The sequence below is a fragment of the Myripristis murdjan genome, chromosome 4, assembly GCF_902150065.1.
Source record: "Myripristis murdjan chromosome 4, fMyrMur1.1, whole genome shotgun sequence".
Taxonomy (NCBI): Eukaryota; Metazoa; Chordata; class Actinopteri; order Holocentriformes; family Holocentridae; genus Myripristis; species Myripristis murdjan.
This window is the reverse complement of record NC_043983.1, coordinates 12589911-12611625: the sequence shown is the minus strand read 5'-3', so window position 1 is coordinate 12611625 and position 21715 is coordinate 12589911. Positions and strand designations below refer to the sequence as shown.

General features: G+C 42.3%; 1 protein-coding gene across 1 annotated transcript; it reads left to right on the top strand.

The window, feature by feature from the left end:
* The first annotated feature begins 270 nt into the window (after window positions 1-270).
* On the top strand, window positions 271-13430 carry timm44 (translocase of inner mitochondrial membrane 44 homolog (yeast)). The gene is made up of 13 exons (XM_030050066.1): window positions 271-364; window positions 957-1061; window positions 2210-2383; window positions 2511-2591; window positions 2753-2902; window positions 3530-3666; window positions 4413-4498; window positions 5669-5761; window positions 7781-7905; window positions 8533-8583; window positions 8795-8884; window positions 9698-9808; window positions 11335-13430. The coding sequence occupies exons 1-13, from the start codon at window positions 335-337 to the stop codon at window positions 11452-11454; spliced, it is 1353 nt and encodes a 450-aa protein (XP_029905926.1). The 5' UTR covers window positions 271-334; the 3' UTR covers window positions 11455-13430.
* The last annotated feature ends 8285 nt before the right edge of the window (window positions 13431-21715 follow it).

The following is a 21715-nucleotide window of genomic DNA, read 5'->3' as shown; positions in this document are numbered from 1 at the left end:
ATGAAGACAAGCTTCCAATTATTAGTTTTAAAGCTTATATGAATGCTTTTTTTTCTTCAAAGGTCTAAGTCTGAGACCACTTAGTAATTTTGCAGATCTTTAAGTGATGGATTCAAGTCTATGATACAAGACCTGAACAATACATAGATTGCAATACTAGTAATCAGAGACTGGTCCAGTAATGAGGGTGCAGGTACCTGTAGCTAGAGCCGTTCACACACACGTATACATTGTCTGCATGTCTGCGTCTGCATGATACGTGAACCTGTCAAGCCCCTCCCCCTGCGTGCGTCGAAGGTCATCACCGGAAAAGGTCACCGGCGACATAACTAAGATGGCGACCTCCTTGTGTCAGTGTTACCAGGTGAGTCCGTAAACACTGTTTGGAGCATTTTTTCTGCAGACTAACATGAGTAATAACTCGTTGGAGGTGACGGTGAACAAATAATTTCCGTGGTTTGTCAGCTCTCTGCTTCCCCGCCGTTGTTAAGCAGAGTTTTTCTCACGGCTGGGACGCTAACGCTGCTTTAGACAGCTAAGCTAATGTTAGCTGCCTGAATGGAGAGAAGCCACAGCCGCTGTTTCGGCCTCATTACTGTACAACAGAAAGTTTGTGAAACGGCAAATCCTCAAAATATGATGCTAGGTATTCGTCCTAACTTGGAGCAATGCGTTTTAATGAAATGAACAGCATTACAGTGAATTTGAGTACTTTGTATGCCGACTGTCAGCCGGCGTAATATCATTGCAATAGCAGGCATGGCATACCATGTAACCCCTATAATGTTGCTCTAATTGTCATCTAAATGTCGTAGAGCTGCGTACGTAAATTATATATCAGTATCATAAATAACTGTGTAGTTTTTGTCTCCAGATCTTTGAATCTGTGTACACTTGTTTGTTAAAGGGCATGCAGAAGTTGATTAAGGCTGTGTTTGCACGTCTCTCTCCATCAGATGTGTGTCAGAAGAGGCTTGTTGGCCTCCTGTTCCTCCTACCTGCTCCTTCACAACAGACCTCATGTCTACAGGATATGCGGGCCCCTCTCAAAATCCCCACAGGTATTCATTAGTTGCCTCCTTCGCACATGAGGCACACTGTGCACTGGTGTGTTGCTGCATCTGGATGTGGATGTCAGTCCTATCGGTTACTGTGTTACAACTTTCCCAAGTAGTGTTACTGTATTTTAACAAGACTTGTAGCTTTGAGAAACAGTGTTACCACGATTCAGCGATTCACTAACCTGTCTTAAAGTTACAAGAAATGCTTCTGGCACCCAGTACTTAGTCTGTTCTATATGAATGGTAAGGGTGTGATCACGCCTACATTTCATTTCTTTCATTGTGCAACATTAGAGATTTTCCTGAGTGCAATTCATTGTATTTTTTTTATTTTATTTATTTATTGTTTATGGAATATGTGATGGAGGTTTTGAGCTCTTCTCGTTTAAAAGTATTAGTATTAGGCCACCACATTATACATGACCATTCATTGGTGACCATTCACAGTCTTCAGGTCTCACGCGAAACATAACAGTCAAGGGATGTGGATGTCAATAGTTGTGCTAAAAGCTCTGCAAATTGAAAATTGCTAGCCAAAATGCACATAGAGTAGGGCATATCCAGAACATATTTATTAAGGTAGCTGGCACATGTTTGCACTGGTTATAAGTGCTGGTGATGCTATGGTAAGTCTTCTTAACAGAAGTTTTGATTGAAGCTTCTCAACTGAGGAGTGACACATCAGAAAAAGATGTTTGTTTTTGGGGTGACCACATTGGCCCTTACATTTTTTTTCTGTAATTTGGTATTTCTGGTAAAATAAATAAATAAATAAATAAAAAAAATAAAAAATTAAGCATAAGTCCGCACCATGATTTTTTTTCTCCCTTAATTCATTTTCTTTTGTTAGGAATTTCCTCTGTCTTCTTGTACCAGTAAAGCCTTGTGTTTTTGGATTGTTCCCTGACATTGGTTTGGTTTATAGTATAAACCAAGTTTGTTAGGAGTGAGAGTATAAACCTTATACTCTCACTCCTAACAGACTCCTTCACTCCTTTGGAAGGTGCTGAGACGTGCATTTTGTTGAGGTCTTGGTGCAGTCATACAGGATCAGCTTAAGTCGCATTATTCAAACCTCTTTAAGGAGCTCCCTATGTATCTGTTTTACTTGATAGCCGAACAGATGAGTTCATCTCCCATTTCTGTAGGTGAGGTATTCGTCAGGAGGCGGTGGCAGAAAAGGTTTCCTGGGGGAGTTTCTGGACAACCTGAAGCAGGAGCTGAGCAAGAACAAGGAGATGAAGGAGAACATCAAGAAGTTTCGGGAAGAGGCCAAGAAACTAGAGGAGTCAGATGCACTTAAACAAGCTCGAAGGAAATATGTTAGTACTGAAACACATTTCTCAAGTTCTGTAGCTTTGTGGCACATTAAAAAATGGCTTTAGCTCTAAAAGATCACTTGTCCATTATTTACCCCTGTTTCCTCCACCCTGGTTGTTTTTCTCCCAGAAAACTATAGAATCTGAAACAGTCAAGACCTCTGAAGTTCTGAGGAAGAAGCTGGGGACCATCTCGGAGACAGTTAAAGAGGTAAAATCGCAGGGAGCTGTATAATACAACCTCAAACAGACAGACAGACAGACTTTTGTTAGATAGATTAGATATGCCAGATTTTCATCCATGTATTTGTCCAAATTTACCCATCCACTCTCACACGTTTCCACTAAATCAATGTGTGTGTTTGTATGCAGGGGCTTGAGGAGGTCAGTCGTACAGACATCGGAAAGAAGATCAAAGAAGGCGTGGAGGAAGCAGCCAAAACAGCCAAGACCTCAGCAGAGACTGTATCCAAGAGTGGAGAGATACTGGGGAAGACGGGGGCATTCAAAGCAATATCACAGGTAGGAAGTTTCTACTTTTACTCTAGTATTGATGTTTTTCCTGCTTTACAAATGTAAATGTAACAGGTAGATTTACACATGAAAACAGAATCTATATATACATGCTAAGGAAATTACATCATAGGACTTAAAAAATTGCCAAAATTGTTTAGCACACATTAAGATCACCTTAATACAATACGTCACACCCGAAAAATGAGTAAAACACATTTGTGCAACACAACAAAAATAATTTAATTCTGAAAATTCCATATCACAACTCTAATCAGGTTTATTTACATCACTCTGTATCACAGGGATGTCAGTAAACATTCGTAGTCCACTGAAAAAAGTTAGATTAAAATTTGTCAAATAACAATGTTACATTGGGGGCCTCACCCAGGTATTTTAACAGCTGCCCAAGAATATTAAATACACTAAATAAAAACAGTATAGACTTAACTACAATTAAAATGGTGAAGTAGGAAATACTGGAAACAGACTAATGTAATTTTTTTAATTATTTCAAATACTTTCAATTTAAGCATGGCATGAAACCCTTCCATCCCTTGCGTTATTTTGTCAGTACTATACCTGCAACCTCAATATTGGAACTTCGTTGTCATGTACTTACCTGTCTGCCCTCAGGGTATGGAGAGTGTAAAGAAGGAGATTGATGACCTGGGCCATACTGGCCCCTATCGGCCCCCCAAAAGACTCAGGAAAAGGAGTGAGTTCTCCTCCAAGGGAGCAGGAGATGACAGAAAGGTCTTCGAAGCCAATGAGTATGTGAGCACTGCTTTTCCCTAACACTGGTCAGACAGCAATGCCATTCAGCTTATAAAATCACAAGTAGTGTTCTTGTGGCCACGCACAATCCCAGTCTGTATTAATAATCATTAACAACATATGACCAAAGCTGCAAAACAAACCTGATGCCCTGGTCAGACTGGTTACCTCTACCTCTGTGTGACAGCTGCCTTGCTGAGCTGCTGTGGCTCACACACACGTGTCCGCACAGACAGCAGTGGTTGAGATGTGCTTAAGATGGGTGTTGAAATAAAAATCAAGAGGATCTGTGGTACACACGCACTGGTCAGGTGACAGTGTGGCCTGGGCTGAGACACTAACCTGTGAGGTCCTGGAGTGTCTGTCTTGATAGTTGAAAAGACACAGACTTTTATACTTATATGCTCTTAAGTGTATCTTAAAATAAGTGCAAGTTAAAACTCCAGTTGAGGATTGTGTTTTTTTTTTTTTTTTTTTTTTTTTAGTGATAACATAGCTGTCCAAGGAAAATTCATTTAGTCTCTACCCCTTCCTCCAGATTAGAGTCTAGAGTGGTGTTATACATATACTCTGTCAAACTCCACCTTAGTGTTACAGGCAGTAATGGGAAAAAGGCAAACTGTTGCCTCATATTTCTTGCTAGTAATAACAATGATGTATAGTCATTTGTTGTGTGTGTGTGTGTGTGTGTGTGTGTGTGTGTGTGTGTGTGTGTGTGTGTGTGTGTGTGTTTGTTTACCAGGGAAGCCATGGGTGTGGTACTTCACAAAGATTCAAAATGGTACCAGCAGTGGAAGGACTTCAAAGACAACAACGTGGTCTTCAACAGTAAGGACTTACTCTATATGTGTCTGTTTGTTTTTGTTTGCATGCTTGGCATGCTCATGGTCATATTTGTGAAGCATTCCACCTTTAATTCAGGGAGATTTCCTTATTGTGACACCGCAGGTATTTCCAGTCACATGGTATCCGACATTGATCACTGCTCTTACAGATTTGACCAGTAGATAGAGCTGTCCCTCCATGTAAGTTATTTGGTGGTTGAGTCAGCTAGTGTAAATCAATGACTTGAAATCTGTCTTTTTATCGGGGAAAACAGGGAAACCCTTGACCCAGTTGTCAAAGGGTGACAAACATGAGCAACAAAGAACCACTATTTTTGAGGCTTTTTTAAGGGTCTGGAAAGATGAGTTATGAGCTCATTTTAAGTTGTCCAAATGATTGAGCGCTTTGCTTATGTCCAATTAAACACTTGTTAACCTCAGTGCTTATGAGGCTCAACTATTAAGTGTTGGCTTAAAAGAGGCAGCTTGGGGGACTCCCCTGGGACTGAGGAGGAGTGGAGGAAAGTTTTGTATTAACCAGGGGCCCACACTGATTTTGTTGGTGGGTCAGCTCTGCTCTGCAATGTTATACTGTGTAGCACAATAAGCAATTATGCATTACTTAGTAGGGAAACTGTGGTGATGATTAATCATTTTTGGGCAGGTGAAAAAAATTCACTGTTACAGTTATGACATTGTGCAAAGTCAACAGATTTACAGCTGTATGGAGATCCATCAGCAACTGGTCTATCCTAAATACATATAGTTGCAGTGAGTTGCCAGGTGTGTGTGTGTGTGTGTGTGTGTGTGTGTGTGTGTGTGTGTGTGTGTGTGTGTGTGTGTGTGTGTGTGAAGAGGGATTTTTCTAATGTTTATTTATTAGGACATATCAAAAACGTACTGCGATTCATCCATCTTCACCCAGGAGAGACATACAGCAGTCTTTTGCTGAGCCTCAGTGTTCAGACCGTTCACTTTGACTGTCTAATCAGGAGGCCCTTTGGGAATGAATGGATGTTTGACAGGAAAAATCATGTCTAACTTCAGTTTGGGCACTTTCCATGGATCTAAAAAGTTGGATGGGCTGATCTGTGGGAATTACCTTTTTTACCCTTTAGTGTGTCCTCTTTGAATAGGAGCTTATTGTCTCCTTCATTCTCTGTCTGTCTCTCAGGGTTTTTCGAGATGAAGATGAAGTATGATGAGAGTGACAACGCCTTCATCAGAGCATCTCGTGCTGTCACTGACAAAATGACTGACCTCATAGGTAAGAGACTAATGGGTTTCTGTAGGTATATATATATAAATTTAACACGTTAATACATGTTAAATATAGTTTTTTAGGTTTCATTTTTTTCATAATGTAAAGACAGCATTTTTAAATTTGATATAAAATATATATGTAACATGAATGATTCTGTTGCAAGTATTAGAATAGAAGTATTGGCAGAGAGTTTGAATGCAAGACAAGTGAAGTCTCAGTGAAGTGTACAGGAGCAGCAGTCAAGTCAGTTGATCATAGTAAACTTGGTTGGTTGAAAAATTACCTCCCTGAATGGACACAACGTTAAATTTGATGGCACTTCCTCCAGTGTACTATGTGCTGCGTCTGGGGTCCCCCGTGGTTCTGTTTTGGGTCCACTTTTGTTTACCGTCTGTATTAGCAACCTGTGTCAAGATGTTCCTAATGCGCAGTTTCATTTTAATGCTGATGATCCTGTTATTTACTGCTGTGGTGCAACCCTTGTTCAATCACTTGGGTGTTTGCAGTCTGCCTTTGGTGTTGTAGAGTCACAGATATTGGTATTTCTATTGCTAGGAAGACATCAGCTTCTCTTCCTAGCATTGTGACTTTGCAGGGCAGTCAGATTGAATTGGTGTCACTGTACAAGTATTTTGGTATTTTAACTGATGATAATTTAACTTTTAATCCCACATTGAAAACGTAGTGAAGAAACTGAAGCTCAAGCTAGGTTTTTGCTTCAGAAACAAATTCTGGCTTTCGTGTGCTGCCAGGAAAAAAAACTGGTTGAGGCTTAATACCTTCACATACTTGACCATAGTGAGCTGTTGTACATGCACGCCTCTGCTCAGTGCTTGCATTGGCTGGACACCACTGTGGCTTTGTACCACATTGCTCTAAGGGTTGTCAAAGGCTGCAAAGTCCTCATTCACCAATGCACCTGAGTTCGGTGGCCTTCACTGGCCTTGAGCAGACTCGCTCACTGGTACATCTTTATTTAAAAGTCCATCCTTGCAGACAGATTTGCAGCTGATGCCATTTGGGGCATTAAAAAATATAGTAAAGGGTTTGGAGGCAAATTCTATTGGAAATTGTAATTGCTTTCTTAGCTAGATCTTTTTCCTCTTATCTGTCTATTTAGGCATATAATTGTGTGAGTTGCTACTGTATGTATTCCTTTAGGAGTTTTTAATGTTTGCTTGTATGTTGTTTGAAACACTTTATGCTGCTATCTTGGCCAGGGTTCCCCTGAAAAAGAGATATTATAATCTCAATGAGACTCGCCTGGTTAATCAAAGGTTTAATTAAAAAAACATTTTTAAGTATGTGCTTTTCTTAATTTATAGTCTTAAAAAATTGTCATTAGTTGTGTTCCCTCAGAAATAGGCTTACCTCTGTGTGTTTTACGTATGTTGCACATGTTTAACTCTTTTGTTAGCAATTCAACACAGTTCCCTGTGGTGGGGGCTGTGTCTAGACTGTATCTATATACAGCTTAAGTAGAGTTTGTGTTCCAGCCCCTGTGTCACTGTTATAAAGAACAAGCTGTTTTCTGTGGGTGTTTGATTTTATGCTAATGATGACTGCTTCTGTTGACCGTCTCACTGGGGCACTGGGCTTTCAGCTCTGACAAGAAGAGCTATACCATGAGCTCCTGTGCGTGGGATTAGTTATGCTCCTTAGAGGGGGTCAGTTGCAGATTGTCTGCCGTGGGTGATGTCATTAAAGTCTCAAAATCCAAATAGCTTCTAGAATCGCTTGATTTTCAAATAAGGACACCATGCGCTTTTCTAATTTCACTTTTTCTCTTTTTCTCTGTTAAATAACAGTGACAATATTCTTACTTATGGAGAGATAAGGACAAGGTGTTTTGTATGTTATCGGTCTTTCAAATTAAAATTTAAAAAATGTAACCTCCATTTGTCTTCATGTATGTGTGTTTCATTTCCACATACGTGTGTGTGTGTGTGTGTGTGTGTGTGTGTGTGTGTGTGTGTGTGTGTGTGTGTGTGTGTGTGTGTGTGTGTGTGTGTGTGTGATCAGGCGGCCTGTTCTCCAAGACAGAGATGTCCGAGGTCTTAACAGAGATTCTGAAGGTGGACCCGTCCTTCGACAAGGATTCCTTCCTCAAGCTGTGTGAACGAGACATTATCCCAAATATACTGGAGGTACGTTAGACTGCAGACTCCTCAGGTGCTAACATCTGTTCAGGGTGTCATTCATCTAGTCCGAATACTGTCTGTCCTCTCAGCTTTGTGTAACTGGGCTGCAGACAAAAGCTGAGGTTGCTGAGATAAAGTCAAGACTGTAGCCAGAGCTAGTCAAGGCTTTTTGAAGACCACAGCATGCATTTTCATATAGAAATGATTATGTGATTGTGTTTTGGTAGTAGTGTTTCTGATCATAGCTAAATACCACAGTTGGATAATTAATGGCTAAGCTGTTGTTGTTTTTTTAAAGTAACTCTGAGTGTTGTGCATTCAATCAGTAGAAAGAGAGATAAAGACAAATAATTGGTCACTTTCTTCTAGGTCTCAGTTAGTGTCTCATTGTTACAGGTGTAAAAGAGGATATATTGTTCCGGCTGTGCAAACCCACCTAAATAGGATAACTTGTGCAGTGTCAGCTTTAAATAAATATTAATTTTATCCAAAATCCTGGATTCTTGAATAACTGAAGGCATTTTACTCTAGCAAGCAAAGAGTCAAGATTTTATTTCAAGTCTATCTGTTTTCCTATTGTGTTTTTTTTTTTTTTTTTTTTTTTAAGCCGGTGAATGTTCTGTCTGTCTGCAGGCCATGATCAGAGGGGAGCTGGAAGTGCTGAAGGACTGGTGCTATGAAGCGGTAAAACCTGTCACACTGTTTCTGTGCTTGCGGTGTCAATAAACAAATAGGCTTGTTTTGATATTGACTTGCAAAGATGGAAACTAGACTCCCAAGACAGCGCGGTTATAGGTCACAGTACAACAGTGCGCATATTGTTCTCAGATACACCATTTTTAATGCTATTATTAAGTGTAACCTGCTCTTCTTTTTCTGTCCTTTGGGTGTGTAGACATACAGCCAGTTGGCCCACCCGATCCAGCAAGCAAAGGCTATGGGGCTACAGTTCCACTCCAAGATCTTGGATATTGACAATATTGATGTAAGTTAGTCCAGGTTAAGGATTCTAAGGATAAGGACTGGATTCTTAATCATGAGAGGCTGCTGTTTCCCACCTCTGAGTATTGGCAATCCAGTAGTTCAATGGTGTGCAGTTTTCCAAAATACTTGACTCCAGTGTCCAAAATGAATTTTTTATCTTGTCTGCCAAGAGCTGGTATCCTAAAACATGCCAGGTATAATTTTTACTGGCCAAATTAATTAATCTGTCACATACTCATACTCACTTTCACTGCTAATTTATGTACAGAATTAGGTAACGTGTGAGTAGATTTAGATTTTTAATTTAAAACTAGCTCATTTATACAGCGAATGTTTTTGTATTTGTCTTCTAGCTCAGTTAAGCATCTGGACAGCGGAGAAAAGCACTATTTTGTTATATAGAACTGGTGTAAAAGACAGCCAGTCATGAGCTGGTTTGACACATGCAGTCATAGTTCTGCTTTTAATTGGCTCATGGACAAAAAGAGTGCACTGTGACCAGCAGGGACGAAGTTTGAGATTATTCAAAGAACAAATGCTGCATATTAATAACCAAGGTAACTGTTAAAATCCAATAAAGTTAGTGGCTAGTGTTGCTGGTTCCTGGTTGATGTTACTTATGGACTCCCTGCAGTGCCAGTATCTTTGTAGACCATAAGTTTTATATCTTAAAATGTTTTTGAGCTGTCTGTAATTTTTGAATTCTTTATAATATAAAGTTATATAAAGTTTTTTTTCCTATGTGTGTGTGTGTGTGTGTGTGTGTGTGTGTGTGTGTGTGTGTGTGTGTGTGTGTGTGTGTGTCCCTCCCCAGCTGGCCATGGGTAAAATAATGGAGCAGGGTCCAGTGCTGATCATTACCTTCCAGGCTCAGCTGGTCATGGTGATCCGTAACACCAAAGGAGAGGTGGTGGAAGGAGACCCTGTAGGTCACACTGGAAACACACACACCTGTGGTTACATACATCATGCTCCGTTCCTCTTCACATTATCTCTCCGTTCACATCAGCATCAGATTTTGTCCAACAATCAGTTGACACAACATGATGAAACACAACAAAGTAAAATTAAATGGGATTCGTGCCTTGGAAGTTTCCATAATTTATATTTAGTTTTTGATTTATTAGTGAATATTGGTGTAACCTCCTAGAGATTATTTTCTGGAAAAAATGACTTTGTCTTATATTTGGCCGTAAGCACAAAATGTGTGTGCAGGAGCATGTCATAAATGAGGCTTATGAGACGATGGAGCCATTTTTAACTATTTGGCCGTGGCTCTTTTTAAACATTTAGAATCAGGGTCCAGATAAAAGCTGTTGGAGCTGTAAATCAGCCTTATTGTCCACTCAGGGCACCTCAGGGACACCTGTGATTGGTGAAGGGGTCAAGGTATGCACTCAGCACCATGCAGCTGGCATCTGCCCAGTGATCAGAGTGAAAGGTTACTGCCAGCGGATTAATGGTGGATGTACTGTTCTTTTGTGTTTGATGGGCTGAATCCTAATGTCTGGACATCCAACCACAGACTCTGCCCTTACGGACTAAGTCATGTCTCCTGCGTATCACTCCTCTCTATTATTCCTCATCTGGTCGCAGGCTCATAAATCATTCTCCTTGTTTAAAATCCTTTTGGTTTTAGATTCACATGGGCCATCGGGGTAATTGAAGGGTACAGCTAACTCGATAACAATGCAAGAAGGCAGTCTTTAAGGGTTTGGGGCAAAGATATAAATTCAGCTAACTATGTAAAACTGTACGTGGCTCACATCATCATCAGCAAAAACTTAAAATAGGTTGGATGTTTTGGTTAATTGACAATCTAAAATCATATTGGCTGGATAGAGCCTAACATAACTGATTCCCTTTGACAGGGTTCCCACAGCCCTTGAAAATCCTTTAACATTATGAAAATATTTTTTTGGCCTTAAACGTACTTGATCCTAGCACCCAGATTGATCGATATGTTTCAGCATTCTGGACCTCTGTCTGAGGACGAACACTTCACATCCTGAGAGAAAATGATTGGTATTTGTGCTGATGCAGCAGCAGTTTTAAAATGGATTTCACAAGGATCACCATCAGAAGATCATGTGTCATAAAATGATAGCTAATTTTGACCAATGTTATAGCATATGCAAAAATATATACTGTTGAGCCCTTGAATTTCGCTAAGTAAAACCTTGAATGTCCCTGAAAGGTCCTACATTTTGATGTTAAAGTGAGTGTGAGAATTATGGTTAGGATTTCAGAGTTACTTCATATCAGCTTACTGATTTGTTGCCAGTTTGAGACAAAAAAAAATATGTGAAACTCAACATGACTTAAATCAGGCTAGCAAAAACAAAATACAGGTTTAGAATTAGTTCATAGGCAATCTAAGATTATTTGTTGTGCTAGCGTGGGACAATTATTTATAAATTAAAGAGTGTTTCTCTGATTTTTCTTTCCTAGGACAAAGTGTTGAGGATGATGTACGTGTGGGCTCTGTGTCGAGACCAGGAGGAGCTCAACCCGTATGCTGCATGGAGACTACTGGACATCTCTGCCTCTAGCACCGAACAGATCCTCTAAAACTCTTTGAAATGCGCACACACATCACAACACAACATGGAGAGAACATAACATGCACACCCCTGGAGCTGACTGGGAAGAGAGACACATTGAAGGTTGGGGAAAAGGGGAGAAGAGGAAGCCATGTGGGCGTGAGGGCCAGACAAGATGCCCACCACAGAAACACTGTCAATTAGGGTGACTAAACATCAGCTGCTCCACTGTGTCCTTTTGATGCTCTGGCTTTGGGTTAGATCACTACAGATGCTACAGTGTCCCCCACAGGCTGGACCCCCACAGACCTCTCTGGATATCCTGGTCATTCCTCTGGCTTACACTAGGGGGCAGTAGACTACTAAGAGCTCTCGCGTAATCTACAGTACCTTGCACACTGTCTGACTGTTTGCTCTGCCTGAATGGTTCAGGGAAGGTGACGTTATCTTTTTACCCAAGAGATGAAACGCAAAGGTTTCCCATCTTTCTGTAGCTTGGAGAGAAATATCTGAGGTTCAGCGTTTTGGTTTACTTGAAACGATGAAGAAAGCTGATGTACAAAATCAAGCAAGTCCTTTTGCCCCTGTTGAGCCTCCTGGCTTGGTTTAGCAGGTTATAATGGCACCAGTTTGTCAACAGAATCACAGACTTCTCTCCTCTCCATCAAGCTCTCATTTTTCTATTGCTTTCTATGGCGATACCATCATGGATGTTTGTGGAGGTTATCCACCAGTGCTCTCTTGGTTCCTTGTTTGTATGACATCAGTCCAATTGTAATTGTTAAATCTCAAGAAAATCTATATTTATTACAAAAATAAAGATTACCCCTGTTTTTCACCTTTCCAGACATTTTTAAACATGCATTTCCATCAAAAAGCTTGCCTTAAAAATAGGGAACCTGAAAATCTTCCCTTTTATTTATTTTTAAATCCTCGAGTGGGATTTCAGTGTTTCCTAAATAATCTCCTTTGTAGAAAAAAATGGTACTTTTGAGATGACTTTTACAGATCATTTTCCAGAGCAGAGCTCGAGCACTCATTTTGTTTGAGTGAAATTTACCAAACTTGATTGTAGTGAAGCACACATAGACGTGCTGGATTGGGATGGGATCATTTTGGTTGGTTGTTTTGCACGGTGACGAAACAAATCAGATCCTAAGTCATGTTTTACCCACAACCAATTTTCCTCGATGAAATGGCAATAAAATCTTGGTTACATGCGGTTAAAATTAAAATGGACAGTATACGCTATGGTGCTGTGCTATTCATATTCTGTCAACATTACATGTTTTGATGTGAAGTGTTTTAAGTCACTGCCACATGTGTAAAATGTACCATGTTGCTGCTCTCCACACCCGATCCATATGGCCTTGTCCTCAATCAACCACCACAGCCCCTTGGACCTTTCATCTAATTGAGAGTAATCAGGTTGCAGAGGCTAGATTTTTCCCAGTTCACCCAAACTTAACATTATTAACTCCGTCCTCTCACATTTTTTACTTGCATGTCCAGGCTGATGGGGGTAGAGGTCACATCTGGACACGGCCTGCAACATTACAGATTTTTGAAAACCCTCTGCTGGATGTGAGGACTAATGTTTCCTGCTACCACATGACGTGCATGTCTCTGCATGTGTCCTCCAGTGACAAATAAGTCATGAACAAGTTGTTTAAATTCATAACACAAGGCCAATCAGAGTTCATCACCACAATACAGACAGCTGTTTATGTTCAAGTCTGTCTTCTGCTGGAGAGTTATTGTTCGTTGTTTGCTGGCAACCCACCCTGCTGTGATTTGTTGCTGCCAAAATAGTTTTTACAAGGTCGCAGAATGTAGGTTGCAGACAAAGGTACATCACATGCACATTCAATTTTTCTCCTGTCAAGCCATTGTTGGACAGTAGTGAATGTATGTGAACAGTGAGTTTTATGCCTACTATTTTTTTCTACTGCCCATTTTAAAGGTGCACAATATGGACTTCTGATTAAAATGCCTGAATTTCAATCAACTCTTCTTTGCATACCATTGCTTTGGTGCATTGCATCGTGTTATGACCGTTCCATATCATCAGAGGCAATTCTTATACGTCCATATGGCTGTGGTGTTCATGAAACAGCAAATGAAAACTGTCAAACACACAGGGCTGGCTTCCCCTGGGGACTCTCAGTGGAATGAATCAGGACACATGCTATTCACTTACAATGTGTCAAGATGCTTTCGGGCATACGGCACAAATGAAAGGGTGTGATCACACCACAGTGGCTGGTGGTCGCTAAGTAGCAGTCGGACAGGCAGCTCAGAACAGAGGGCAGAGCAGCGGGGCCTGCTGAGGACAGGGCTGTGTGCATTTGGACTGGCTCGCTCTTACACAGCAGGACTGATGACACCGGCCCTGGGAGCGTAGGCAGGGTGGCTTACAAACAAGCCTGCACTGATTCATACATGGAGGTGTGTGTGTGTGTGTAGGTATGTGTGGCTCTACATGTTGGTTAGCAGCCACACTGGTCCACGGCTGTCGTGGATGATGGATCCCCTTTCCTAGTGAGCTATGCTGAGGCTGCAGCTCCCCAGTGGAGCCCCTCATCACTCAGGATGCTCAACCACAACACACACAGTCATTAGCATGCACACACTGGGCCTTCATACGTCGTCTGGAGCATGCTCACACACACACATTGTACACCAACTTGCACACACAGGCACACCGAGAAACCAAGTTAGAATCAGAACTGCAAATGGAATTCTCATCCAAATGATACTGTTGGCATGGAGACACGCCAGCTTTTTGAGTCTCATGCACCGAATAAACATTTTAATTTCCATGGCAACCCTGTGAAACATTCTGTGGCAGCTGTCAAGTGTAGCAGCCAAATGACCATTCAGTGACAGTCTTAGATTTGAATGGGAAGGATCATTTTATCAATTCAAATTCTATGTTCTATGATCTGACACACACACACACACACACACACACACACACACACACACACACACACACACACACACAAAGTATGCTTAAAGGCCCTCTTTCATGACCTCAGTCCTTTTCAACACTCCTCCTTTATAAACAGTTCTCCGATGTACACGCCCATTCATGCGGTGCTGGGTTTATTGTTTAGGCCCTGTTCCAGTTTCCCAGCAGGAAGTGTGCACGAACACCCGACCAAGTCATACAATCAAGTCCAGTAAATTGGGATTTCAGATGTAACACCAAATGGCCAGCCGTGACATTTCAACACGGCTGCCCACACCACACAGTGTTCTATGAGTAATAAAGCACTTAATCTGAAAATATGCCTCATTTATCCACAGCTAAAATTTCCAAACATAAATTTATGTCTGATCTACTTAGTCCCCAAATGCTTTGCTTTTTGATGTGAAAATAATTGCTAGATTCCTGCAAGATAGCTATAACGTGTTAGGCCTACAGATCTACTACTGTGCATGTCAGCATTCTCATGTTTCAGTCATGTTGAATTCAAAATATCATCTGACCAAAAACGTCTCATGTCCATTGTTTTGAGATACAGATTTCTGTGTTATGGTTAATTTTCTGGTTATGAAGATTACAACCCTATGCATATAAGAGCTTATGAACCACAACAAAACTCAGTAAATGCCTAGAAATGTGAACTGCTGGTCTTTTAGTGTTACTCCCTCCATAAATGAGGGTCCAGTGCATCCTAGGCAAAAGGAGATATGAGAGGAAGCATTGAAGCAAATTTCCTTAACATTTCGAGAATTTGACCAGCTCTTACCATGGCTGCCACTTAGATACATCCGGGTCATTTCACTCAGGGAGGAACCCTCTGAAGCAAAAAAAAGAGTGTTCAACCACAACCCCTGATTAACAGGCTGCTCATATGAGACTTGCTGAGGTCATGAAATCACTAGGGAGACTTTAATGCTGATGACACACACATGTACACACAGGCTGTTGGCCGGTGCACACATACAGCACATACACAGAATGGTGAAATTTCCTTCAACACACACCCAGAATAACAACCACACTGGTCTGGAAGCCAAAAAGTTAAAAGCTATGCAACTGGCCAACTGAGGGCTACTTTTAAATGCCCCCTGCCACCCCCCTCCCTATCCCCATCCCCTTTCAGTGCCGTGCTGGGTCATGTCCCAAGGAAGTAGGGCACAAGTGTCACATAGACTCTGTCACTTGACGGCTGAGTGCTGACACATCATCATGGTCAGGGATCCAGGTTGGCAGCTGCACCAGGACTAACAAGCTAAGTGACAACAGCTCAAAAAAGAGCCAAGTCATACACACAAATAAATCACACACGCTGTGAAACATGCTCAGTAAGGAGTCACAACCTTCAAATCCCACCCACTCACGGTGCAAATACACACTCTGCTGCACTTTGAATGTACAGTTAGTCGACATCTATGTAGCTGATGTATTGTATGTGCACTGGTAGCCACATTAGAGGAACTCCCTAAGGGGAAAGGATGATGCCGCTGAATTAGCTTCAAGGTCACCCTCGCCCCACACACACACACACCTTTCGCACTGTGTTTGAGTTTTTTGACCCCTGCATCTTTCCTGTTTGAATTCATCGCGAAACAAACGGGGGGAGAAAGTGTAAATGCCGGATCGACAGTGAAGGCTGTCAGAGTGATACCGTAAAAGTAAACGGACTGTGGAGTTCAATTCCCGACCACTTATGACTGAGGCTATATTATTTCATGGCAGTTACGTTTAGTATTCATCCTGATTTCACAAATGGAAGTTCTCCAACACATGTAAAGCATTTCTCTCCTGTCATCCCTCCTTTCATTCAACATCTGCCCCGTTCCCCCTCTTCCCGATCGTCTGAATGATGCTCCATTAAGTGTGCTGTCCTTGAGCTCCCCTGGCACCCAGTCCCCCGTTAGGCGATTTTACTACCATCTCCCTTTTCCGTTAATGCCTCCTTTCGTCTGATTATTCTTTTTTTTTTTTTTTTTTTTTTGTAGATTGGCAAAGTTATACAGGTAAGCCTGCTGGATAATTTGTGAATGAATATGATTAGCACCAACCATCTTACTCCTTCGGCTGACAAAGAAAATATTTGTTCATGCATCAGATGTTTCCAGATGGCCTAAATAGAAGGTGACATCTTCCATACTTGATCTGAAGTTGAGCGCTGGCTGTTGAAGGAACTCTGATGTGCGCCGGTGCACAGTAAGTGTTTTGGGAGGAACAGGAGATGAAGGTCACCGAAGCCTGTGTGTGAATGTGTTGTGTACATGTGTGTGTATGTTTGTGCTGATCGCGATCCCAATTCACCAGCGCAGAGGGCCACTGTGTCAAAATGTGAATGCATGGACACATGCAAACGCACAGACACACACTCGTTTTCATACAGGCAGTCAGACACCAGTGCTTGGGAAAGGTCAGGGGTGTGTCCGGAGGTGAGATGGATTATTCAGGCAGCTTGGAGGGCAGTCTGGTGTACCAGGGGGGCCTCGCCGCAGCACTTTGTTTGGCTTGAGTGCAAAAACAAATGAAAGGTGGGATGTTTTTGTGGTGATCCTTTTCCCCTTTGCTGTATGTCTGAGATAGAGGAGACAGACTGACGGTGGGTAGAGGGCCTGGGGGTTATATTAAAACTCCCACACTCTTGTTTTCTGCGTAGTGCATCTGTGTTTTTATCCCTTTGTTTTCTCTTGATGTTTCTTTCTGCATCTCCATCAGATACGACGGCCCAGTGCCCAGGCAACCTGCTAATCACCCGAGGATTGTTGCCCTGCATCTTTCTCCAGTCTTGGTCTGTAAGACTTTTACAGTCTCATATTCCTCAGATCTGTTTGCACTGGCGGTTGCCACCTTCTGTAGTCCACAGCTTCTTTGTCCGCGTAAAATAGTTTCCAATTTGTTAAATATATCTAAATTACATTCCTTTCCCCTAAGGCTGAGCCATATGGGCAAAATCAAATATCACAATATGTTTGACCAATTGTGTTATATTCTAGGGATGACCATTGGTGCTTTTGGGAGATTTTTTCCACGAATAATCCTTAGTAATATGTAACTGTCATATAACATCTTAAATTTGTGAATTAATATCCCGCACATTATCTCATATCACAGTATCAATGTAATATTTATATATCACCTAGCACTACTAATAAATCACGCGACACTATATGACAGCAGTTTTTACTTACAAATGATCTATGCTGCGATGAACACAATATTTTTATGTTTCTCTCAAAAATGCAATTTTCTTATTTTGTTCTCAAACACAGTGACACCATGGAGGAGTAGCTCAATTACTTTTTAGGCCGGAGAAGAGTTCAATAATGGATCTCCGACGGGTTTGTTTGGGGATATTGCTCCACATTAAAATGGCATTTTTCTCCCAAAGGTTATCCTTTTTATCTTTTCATAAAGCTTCCTAGTTATTGCTACTCTGATGTCCAGGATCTAATACTGAGGAGCTCTTTGTCTCCCTATGAAAGCATGTGGCCAATATATCACTATCTCATTTTCATATATTGCACCAATCCCGAAAGATCAGGCAGTGATATCAGATTCGGAGGGAGGAGCTAATTTTGGACATGTGTTATGAAAAATCCTGCTACCTTTGATAAAACTGAGAGGAGAGGAGATGTAGAGACAGAAGGGGAAGTTAGAGAGAGAAAGAGGGAAAGAGAGATGGAAGGACTGACAGGCAGACAGACTCACTTTGAATTCACCATGTCTCCTTGTTTTGCATTGTAAATGAGTGGCAAGCAGGCGGTAAATTTATGGAGGGTCAGGCATGTCTGTTCAGCAGTAATAGGCTGGGTTAGTGCCCTGACCAGCCTCCTGTCTCCCCCAAACATGTGTATCCAGAGCCCAGGAGGAGATGGTGGACGTGCTGGAGCTCCCCGGCCCCACATTAGAGCTGAAACATGGGGCAAGGGCTCTTACAGTATGGCTATGCCGGCCGGGGCGCTGTGTGTCTGCATATGATGGCACTCATCAAGACTGACCAACACAGCCTCTCACGCAGCCTGAGCCTGGTGAGGGCGCCTCAGGACACAAAACAATGCTTCACCACCTCACCACCTTTTATTGACTGTTGCTCCTCCTTTCTCTCCATGTACCTCTCTCTCTCTTTCTCTCTCTCTCTCTCTCTCTCTCTCTCTCTCTCTCTCTCACCCTCTCTCTAAAATTGAAATTCGATGCTGCTTTATTGGTGTGACGGTAAGAAGAAAAATTCATGAAATCATAAAATTCATGGATGACAAGTAGTAATTAGACGAAAAACAATAAATGTCAGTGCCAGCAGCAAATTATAAAAATGCATTTCAGTTCAAGTCAATTCAGCTGATCCATTCAGCTGAACTAGGATGTCCTCCATGTGTATGCCTGGGATGTAAATGTGAGAAATGTGAGTGCAGAGAGGTTTGTTAAATGTGTTTACATATGCATGCATTTCTTCTATATCAGGTGACAAATTGTCTCATTAATGAGCCAGTTTCCAACTCTTTCTATTCCTTTATCACCTTTCTCTTTTTCTTTCTACCTCTCTCGCTCTCTTTCTTTCTAAATCGAATCCACCGAAGACACAGTCAGCCAGCCCACTCTAATTGCGCGGGTAGATTCTTTATGAGAATCTGCGATTCTGCTGAGAGGAAGGAAAACAATGGAAGCAAATGCTGTTTCTATTGATCAGCCGGTGTCTCTGCCCTCGCTTCAGCCTGCTGTGTTTGCTGCTCCTGCTCAGGGGCCTGATATGTCACAAGATTTAGTGGCCCAGCTGCCCATATCAGCCTCTGCAGGGAGGATTTCAGAGCAAGAGCAAAGGCAAGCCCTGGCTGTAAATACAGATCCCTGTTGTATCCAGACACAAACGGCTTCATAAGTTGTCTGGAGGGGCGTCAAACATGGCCGTTAACTTTTGGCTGAAAGTTGGACTCCCACAGTGCAGACAACATGGGGGACAAGCTGAAGAAATTTATCACACTCTGCAGTGTGTGGTGGTGAGGGAGTGGCTTGTGTGCAAGACATCTGTGGAGGAGAGGAGAGGAGAGAAGAGAAGAGAAGAGAAGAGAAGAGAAGAGAAGAGAAGAGAAGAGAAGAGAGGAGAGGAGAGGAGAGGAGAGGAGAGGAAAGGAGAGAAGAAAAGAGAGGAGAAGAGAGGGGCATGTTAGAACCAGTCCAGAGAACAAATAAACTGACTCATTTCCTGTGATGTAGAAAATGAGTCATGTGTTTTGCTTCATGGCCTCTCTCTCCTGCTGGGGCGCCGTGAACGGACACTGTAACAGGCTGCCTCACATCCGACCTCCCCCACACCTGTGTGATTGTTTGCCGTGGTCCAGCGACAGCTAATCTATAGGAGTAAATCAGTGCGGGGCTGAGGCTAAAGGACAGCAGGGGTGGGCCGCGGGGACTGCCCTGCCACCCTGCCTGCTCCGCTCTCCATAGCCTATCAATAACTCTAATGATGATGGAGGCTCTGTTAGATTAACTTTCCACACTGCTACATGGCATGTCCGATCAGTCAGGGGGGGCCGGCGGGGCGGGGGAAATGCATGTTGACTTGTCAAGGGTTGCATTAGCATAAGGGAAGTGATAGACTGTTAATCATTACAAAGAGGCTCCCCTGGTCGTCCTTGGAGAAATCAGGGGTTACCCCGGGACACAGAACACACAGAGATGGTCAGGAGAAGGAGGCGGCGTCTGTGCAAGCCTGCGTGTCGCTCCCACTTCCTTCTCTGGCTCTTTGCCTCTGCGTGTGTGTGAGTGTCCACACTCTATGGTTGGTTTGCTCTTCTCTTTCCATCAGCGTGACAGGTAGATGAGGCTGTGAATAAAGAGTTCCATCCTCTCATCAATAGTTATCAAGGTCAGGGTCACAGAGACGGACAGGTAAGGTGATTTATTACTGGAGGCAGAGGGTGGAGCGTGAAAGAGGGAAAGTGGGGAAGGGTGAGGGCACACGACAAGGAGGAATAAAGCCTGGGGAGGAACATTAGGGACCAAACCGAGAAATGACCTACCTTCAGTGCAAATGACAAAGGAGTAAAGGTGCCTAATTGTGACATGGTGAACTGTGAAAAGTTAGGCCGGCTGAGGTAAGTTCAGATACTGCGGCTTAAACAACTCCCCATGTGCAGTCTAGGTGTAAATTTGATTTTCATTGCAGTTGGTCATCAAAAACTTACAGTCAAATGTTTGGATGACTCCCCTAATCAAGTATGTTGATGGTGTCCACCGGTGATCAGTATTCATTAAGCAGCACACCTCACCTCATTAAGGATTACTGATGTTAGATTATGTGAGGACTGTGGAGTTTAGCATAGGCAGTAGGTCCAAAGATTCATGTCTTTTCCACTTTCATGTTTTTCTATTTAACATTAACCATTCTGTTTTTCAAGATTATTTGTTTGGTTTTTCTGCTTTATTTGACAGTGGCAATGAAGAGAGACGGGGAGGTCAGGGGAGAGAGGGGGGGTGACAGAGGGCCTGGGTGAGATTCGGCTGCAGTAAGGACTCAGCCTTGTTACGTGGTACTCGCTCTACCAGGTGAGCCACCGGGGCGCCCCCACCATTCACCTCATTGATTGATGATTTCGAATTATCCTATGGAACCTTGCACACATGTGCCATATTTTAAAACCTCTTTTTTTAATAGCCTCTCAATACTTCCTTGCAATCCCCTGCCAAATTACATAAGTGTCATACTGGCATAGTTAATCCACCGCACTGTTCCCATGAGGAGCCTCCGTGCGCTAATCACGCCTCAAAGACTAATTGCAGTCATTTAAAAGCGATGTGTGAATGTTATTTGATATTATGAGTTCATTTTCCCAAGAGACTCCTATTTCCCAGTGATCCTCTGTGCCCTATTCTTTGCCCACGGCAAGGACTCTCCATGGGATCTACAGATTGTTAGTGAATGGTTACTGCTGTATGGAGGCCGGTGGTGGTCTGGATTTCGCAGATTGTCAGTGGGCAGAGTTTAACCTTGATGATATGAAATCAAGGATTATGCATATCTGTACTGAGATTATGTATTTCTAAGATGAAGGTAAGATTAGGAAATGGTGCTATGCGCAGCTTTTGGAAATTTCCTAGTACATGGTGCCGCTATTTCCCTCTATCTCTCTTTCTCCTCTATTTTTTTTTACTCCTCTCCCTCTCATTGTGGTCCATTTTTTTCTCTTTCTGCATCCATCTACTCCTCCATCCATCCTTACAATGGGCCAATCAGGTGACTAGAGAGATGTTTACTAAGGAGCAGCTCATGGCTCCATAAAAGGCGTGGCACAGAGTCAGGGAAGTCGGGCTGGGA

Bases quoted from the DNA above. Each gene is read 5' to 3' on its own strand.
- timm44 (XM_030050066.1), top strand. From the start codon at position 335: ATGGCGACCTCCTTGTGTCAGTGTTACCAG. The intron at 4,499-5,668 runs GTAAGGACTTAC...TCTGTCTCTCAG, and splicing joins CAACAACGTGGTCTTCAACA to GGTTTTTCGAGATGAAGATG. The intron at 9,809-11,334 runs GTAGGTCACACT...TTTCTTTCCTAG, and splicing joins AGGTGGTGGAAGGAGACCCT to GACAAAGTGTTGAGGATGAT.